Here is a 6,801-nt window from a genome sequence, read left to right as displayed (position 1 = left end):
AAATTGTTGTCCATCCTACAATGGAATGCTGTGTAGCTATTTTTTTAAATAAGGGTTTTAAAAAAACCCAGGGAGGACCTCCAATATATATTTAGTTAAAAGAGTACAAAACCATGTATATTTGTATGAAAGGGATGTATACACACACACACACACAGATTTTTTTGTTTTTTTGTTTTAATCTGTATCAAGGGTATTGCTTAGAAACCCTACTTCATGCCGTTCCTTCTGTTCTCCCAGAATAATTAATCATTACCTCATATCATTGCTGGTGGAGTTGACAAATCTTGCTTGTCCTGTGTCCTCATGTGCCTTAGACAGAAACCCCAAGAGAAGTAAACATTTCCTTTGCTAATCACATTGATCACCTCTTAACAGCATAATACCTATGTGTAATCTGGTATTACATGATACCTATGTGTAACCTGGGGAGGGGAGAGATCCCTTTTCCAAACAGGGATGAGAAGGGAGTAAAGTGGAGAAGGACCTGTGTCCTCCCACACTTGATTCTTCAAATACAACTCTGTTCTGTTCAAATACGACTAAAAAGAGAATAAGTCAATTAGGAAAAACTGCCAGAACACAAATGTCTTGAAAGACTCATTCGAAAAAAGCTGCTTGAGAATAAGGAAAATACTATTATTCAATAGGCTAATTTGTTTACACAGAAGAATTGAGCAAGACAGACATCACTGATGCACACTGGATTTAAGACCTCTCTTCCCACTAACACCAAAGCCAGGAGAGATACCAACTGCCGAATTTCAGCTGGAGAAAGGACACAGGTGAGATTCTTTTCTGGGGAGTAATTCTGTTGTTTTTCTCTTTGGAGAGCTTTTTCTCCCATAACTGATAAATTTCAGTTGGGGAGAAGTGTTTTCTACTCATTATTGGGTCTGCTGGGCAGAGCAGGACCTCAGGAAATGCTATGAATCTACTTTATTCTGCTTTATTGGATGACAGATTGACCACGAACAAATAAAATTCTGGCAGAACCCTCTTAGTCTTTCTAGAGATCTGGACTGAGAATTAAGGATTTATGCTTCTTCCTAAAACCCGTTTCAAGTTGTCCTACAGTAATAATTCTAAAAAGAGTAAATGGGAATTGGGAACTAAGCTATCTTTGAAATTCAAAATCGCAAAACATCTCTCTATCTTATATACCATTGTTGTGCATCTCTGACCTCCTCTTTCTTTCACGTCAGCACAATGAAGCTCTTCATAGGCATTCTTTTCTGTACCTTGATCATGGGAGTCACCGGTGAAGGCTGGTATTCATTCTTCAAGGAGGCTGTGCAAGGTAAGAGCCCCCGAAGATGAAGGGCACACCCAGCTGACCCCAGGATTCACTCTGAGCAGAGACCACACACCACAGATGTGGATGCTCCTTTGAGAAACCATAAATGGGTGAGAGCTGGAGGGTTTCTCCTTCCATGCTGGTCTGACTCAGCACCCACCAAGGGCTTCTCCAGACCCCAGGTCAAAGATGCTTTGAACCCAGCCTGTCCTTGCTGGTAGCAGGCAGCGAGTAGGACTTCCAAGGCAGCCAGGACTTCCAAGGGGTGAGCTCCTTGTTTTTGCTGTTTAGTTGCTAAGTCATCTCCAACTCTTTTGCAACCCCATGGACTGTAGCCTGCCAGGTTCCTCTGTCCATGGGGTTTCCTGGGCAAGAATACTTGTGGGGACTCATAAATGGCAAATTTCTCAGTCTTGAAGTTTACCTGGGAACTTGGTATGTCCCCAAGGGTGGAATGTCCAGGGAAAAGGTGAGCTGAATAAACGTCGTGCCCTGCTCCAAGGAGAGAGGCTGCCTGGGAAAGAGAAGACCTGTGCTTGGAAGGAAGATCCCATCCTGTACCCAAGCAAACGGCCAATGGTTTCAAGGCAGAGCTCATGGAAATCAAACCCTCACGCTTATCCACACAATAAAAAGTGCAAAGTCCCACTGATCTGCCACCCTAGGACTGAGATAGGGCCAGGAAGCAAACCTAATCTGCCATTCTTTTTTAATTATTATTAAAGATTTATTGGTTTACTTATTTTGGTTGTGATGGGTCTCTGTTGCTGCATGGGCTTTCTCTAGCTGTGGTGAGGGGCGGGGGGCTCCTCTTTGCTGCAGTGTGCAGGTCTTTTCATTGCCGTGGCTTCTCGTTGCAGAGTGCGGGTTGTAGGTGCGTATACTTAAGTGATTGTGGCACAGGGGCTTATTGCTCTGAGGTGTGTGGGATCTTCCTGGACCAGGGATACTTGTGGGGACCATGTGTCCTCTGCATTGGCAGGCAGATTCCTCACCTCTGGACCACCAGGGAAGCCCCTGACCTGCCATTCTTGATGGGAAATGAAGCTTATTGGCTACTTGTTAAAGCAGGAATATTATGTGGTCAATTGTTGCAATACTTTGATCTGCACGTATTGTTTTTAATTTTGTTTTATCTTCAGTATTTCTTCTTCAATGCTCTTCCTTTTTTAATGTACATCTGAGTTTCTGACCTGTACTATTTTCCTCCTCTCTAAAGAACTTCTTTTAGCATTTCTTGCAAGGCGGGTCTATGCCAACAAATTTCCTTAATTTTTTTGAGGAAGTCTTTCTTTCTCCTTCACTTTTGAAGTGTAACTTCACAGGGTACAGAATTTTAGGTTGGTGGTTTTTCTCTCAGCCCTAAATATTTCACTCTATTCTCTTTAGTTTGCATGAGTTCTAAGGAGAAGTCATGTAATTCTTGTCTTTGTTCTTCTATAGGTAACTATTTTTTCCTTTTGACTTCTTTCAGAATTTTATTTTTTAATCTTTGATTTTCTGTATATGCCCAAGTGTAGACTGTTTGCAGGGGGGGGTTTGAGGGTTTCTTTTTTTCATTCTGCTTGGTGTTTTCTGAGCTTCCTGGGTCTGTGGTCGATGTCTGACATTAATTTGGGGACTTCTCGGTCATTATCATTTCAAATATTTCCTGTTTTCCTTTCTCAGTTTCTTTCCTTCTGGTTATCCCACACACGTATGTTATTCTTTTTGTAGTTGTTCCATGGTGCTTGTGTATTCTGTCTTGGTTTTGGCAATCTTCATTCTCTGCCCTTTGATTTTTGAGGATTCTATTGAGGTATTTTTGTCATGGAGACTCTTTTCTCAACTGTGTCTATTCTTCTAATAAGCCAATAGAATGCAGTCTTCATTTCTTTTATGGTGTTTTATTCATCTCTAGCATTAGTTTTTTCTTTCTTAGCATTTCTATCTCTCTGCTTACATTACCCATCCTTTCTTGCATGTTGACTACTTTGTCTTTTGATCTCTTAAAGTATTAATCATAGGTGTTTTAAATTCCCAGTCTGGTAATTCCAACATCCCTACCAGGCCTGGTTCCATTGCCTGCCATGTCTCTCTTAACTGCGTTGTTTGCATTTTGGTATGCTTTGTAATTTTTTCTTAAGAGCCAGACTTGATGTACCTGGTAGAAGGAACTGCTCTAAATAGGTCTTTGTCATCTGGAGATTGGGGAAGCATTACTGGATGCTGTGTGCCAAGTCACCTCAGTCGTGTCCGATTCTTTGCGACCCCATAGACTGTAGCCACAGGCTCCTCTGTCCGTGGAATTCTAATAGGCAAGAAAGCTGGAGTGGGTTGCCATGCCCTCCTTCAGGGGATCTTCCTGACCCAGGGATCGAACCCCTGTCTCTTATGTCTCCTGCATTGGCAGGTGGGTTCTTTACCACTCGTGCTGCCTGGGAAGCCCAGACCTCTGACTAGGTCTCAGTTCTTTTTGATGAGCCCGTGGCTCTAGACTGTGAACTTCACAGGTGTTTCTGGCTTTTTCTATCCTTCAACTGGGGCAGGATGGCTGGAGTGGGCTGGAGCTGGTTATTTCCTTTCCCCAGATCACTTAGATTCTGATAGCACAGAGTTTTCTGAGGGAGGCCTATTGAGAACAGAGAACTCTGGCATGTTTCAAAATGGGTTCCTTTTCCTCTCCTCCTGTGAGAAGCTCAAGGGAAATTTTTGGAAAATTTTTAACAATAGTTTCTGTGAGAATCTGGTTGAGCTCTTGAAGGTAACTCTTACAATATTATGGGGCCTAATAATGGCTGGGTCCCCCAGGAGGTTTTACTCTCAGAGTTGTCTCCACCGAACCTCCAGAAACTTGTCAATTCTGGTTCGGGTCTTTCTACCCCTAGCACGGGTTTCCTCACCAGTTTCTGCTCCTGAGTTTCTGGTCCAAAAGGCCTCCCCTCTCTATGTTCACCTGTTCATCTCTCCAGCCTTGGAAGCAATGATATGCCCTGTGTCCTCCCCCTCTTGTGGATCCAAGAAGAGTTGCTGCATTTTCAATCTGTTCAGCTTTTTAATTGTTACAGTGGAGTGCTGACATTTAAGCTCCTTATGCAGGACTGGAGGTGATGCTATTAATTTTGCGATTGAATTCTTTGTAATTTTTGTGTTGATATTTGACAAATTCAATCTTTCTGATTTTGAACCCATGTGTTATTCTCTTTTTCATTGTATTCTCTGAATACCAGGTTTAAAAAAAATATTTCCATTAAAATTTTTTTATTTATTTTATTGAAGTATAATCGATTTATAGTGTTTCAGGTATACAGCAAAGTGATTCAGTAGTGTGTGTGTGTATATATATATATTCCTTTGCAGATTCTTTTCCATTATAGGTTTTACAATGTATTGAATATAGTCCCCTGTGCTATATAGTGGGACTTCCCAGGTGGCTCAGTGGTAAAGAATCCGCCTGCCAGTGCAGGAGACACAAGAGATGCAAATTCGATCCCTGGCTCGGGAAGATCCCCTGGAGGAGGAAGTGGCAACCCTCTCCAGTATTCTTGCCTGGGAAATCCCATGGGCAGAGGAGCCTGGTGGGCTACAGTCCATAGGGTCACAAAGAGTCGGACACGAATGAGGAGCACACACACACAGGTACTATATAGTACGTCCTTGTTGTTTACCTATTTTATTTGAATATCAGTTTTTAAAAATTATTTATTTCTTAATTTTAGTTGCCCTGGGTCTTCACTGCTGCAGGAAGACTTTCTCTAGTTATAGCGAGCGGGGTCTACTCTTCATTGCAGAGTATGGGCTTCTCATTGCGGTGGCTTCCCTTGTTCCTGAGCCCAGGCTCCGGCACACAGGCTCAGAAGCTGTGGCTTGCAGGCTCTAGAGCGTGGGCTCAGTAGTTGAGACATGCGGCATGTGGAATCCTCCCAGACCAGAGATCGAACCCGTGTCCCCTGCTTTGGCAGGTGGAACCCCCATCCCTGTACCACCAGGGAAATCCTGAATATCAGTTTTTAAAAAAGAGTTTTGGGGGGCCATTGCAAAGTTTTTCTGTAAATAGTATTTCATTCCTTGGGTCAGTATATTTCAGAGTTTGCGCTTTTCTCACAGAGTGTGGCAGCTGTAAAACGTGGAGAACCCTCTCCTCTGACCTCCTCCCTCGCATAGTCCTGATCGTACATCCGAAGCATCAGTCTCCATTATCACATGCCTTGTATGACCGTCACATCTTTGTACCCAGTACACACAACCCCGCATCAGACAGCCCAGAGCACCACAGCCCCACCCAGTCTGACCCAGCTCACTGTAAGGGCTCTCCTTACAGTTACAGCGGGAGCCGATCCACAGTAAGGAATATGCATTTCAATCTACGATTTCAAAGGACCACTTTGTCAAGAGTCAAAATCCGAAAAGCAGGCGAGAATTCTCGTTCCCGCACTTCTCCAATATGTCCCCATGTTACTGTTGTTGTTTTGTCTCCTTACAGGGGCTTCGGATTTGTGGAGAGCCTACTGGGACATGAGAGAAGCCAATTACCAAAATTCAGGCAGATACTTCCACGCTCGAGGGAACTATGAGGCTGCTCAAAGGGGCCCTGGGGGCGTCTGGGCTGCAAAAATCATCAGGTATCAGGGCTCCTGAGGGCGCTGAGCGGAGCTTGTCTGTTTCCAGAGAGTCAGGGGGCTCTGTGGCCCAGCCTCCTCCTGCCCCTACTCCTGGCATCCGCATGGCCAGCAGAGCCAGGGCAGGATATGGGTGCGGAGGTGTCTCCCCTCACTGCCAAGGAGAAAGCGAGGGGTCACTAAAGAAGCCTGATTCAGGGTATTTGGAGAACTAATAACCAGGGCTTTGCCCAAGAGGGTGCATATGTTAGCCCTCCTTCTTGAGGATGGGCTTTTCTACTCTCCTCTCGAAGACACTGCTTTGTCTGCAAGAGGAGAAAGGAGTCAGAGGACAAAGCTGTCTCAAGCGACCTAGCTGAAATTCTCCTGTCTCCCTTCCTTCCAGCAGTGTCGGGGAGTACCTTCAAGGATTCTTACACCAGATTTACCTTGGAAGAGACAGCATTGGGTTGGAGGGCCAGGTGTCCAACCGGAGAGCTGCGGAATGGGGCCGGAGCGGCCAAGACCCAGATCACTTCAGACCTGAAGGCCTACCGAAGAAATACTGAGTCTTGCACCCTCTGTTCTCGAGGGACTAGGCTGTGAGCCACACATCACTTCTCCAAAAACAGGGAGTGTGATTGAGCTCTGTCACCGCAGGAACTGAGACACGTCCCCAGAGCTGCCCAATAAACATTTGCGGAACTGAAGATGTTGATGGGAACTGGAGTCTTTGAGTCAGACCCTGGGGAGAAAGGCCTCCTGGCACCATATGGAAGGTGAAAGCTCTGTGGAGGATGAGCCTGTGACTGGAGGGTCCCAGGAATCCCCGGTGACCTGACCCCTGCCCTGTGCTCACATGGCCCCATTGCGCCCCAGTACTCTCAGGACCCCAGTTTCTCCTCCTGAGTAAGCCTGAGCTGGGAG

The 6,801-nt window shown here is 45.1% G+C and overlaps 1 protein-coding gene across 1 annotated transcript; it reads left to right on the top strand.

Moving 5' to 3' along the window:
* Positions 1-732: 732 nt before the first annotated feature.
* Positions 733-6,443, top strand: LOC133067188 (serum amyloid A-4 protein). Its single transcript, XM_061158367.1, has 4 exons — positions 733-785; positions 1,206-1,300; positions 5,760-5,898; positions 6,281-6,443. Exons 2-4 carry the CDS (start codon positions 1,210-1,212, stop codon positions 6,441-6,443), a joined length of 393 nt encoding a protein of 130 aa, XP_061014350.1. The 5' UTR covers positions 733-785; positions 1,206-1,209.
* Positions 6,444-6,801: the final 358 nt, after the last annotated feature.

Source organism: Dama dama, chromosome 2 (assembly GCF_033118175.1).
Source record: "Dama dama isolate Ldn47 chromosome 2, ASM3311817v1, whole genome shotgun sequence".
Lineage (NCBI taxonomy): Eukaryota > Metazoa > Chordata > Mammalia > Artiodactyla > Cervidae > Dama > Dama dama.
The sequence above is the reverse complement of the archived record's forward strand: the minus strand, read 5'-3'. Positions and strand labels throughout refer to the sequence as shown.

Coding starts and splice junctions, on each gene's coding strand:
- LOC133067188 (XM_061158367.1), top strand. CDS start 1,210: ATGAAGCTCTTCATAGGCATTCTTTTCTGTACCTTGATCATGGGAGTC. Junction 1,301..5,759: donor CTTCAAGGAGGCTGTGCAAG/GTAAGAGCCCCC, acceptor GTCTCCTTACAG/GGGCTTCGGATTTGTGGAGA. Junction 5,899..6,280: donor TGGGCTGCAAAAATCATCAG/GTATCAGGGCTC, acceptor CCTTCCTTCCAG/CAGTGTCGGGGAGTACCTTC.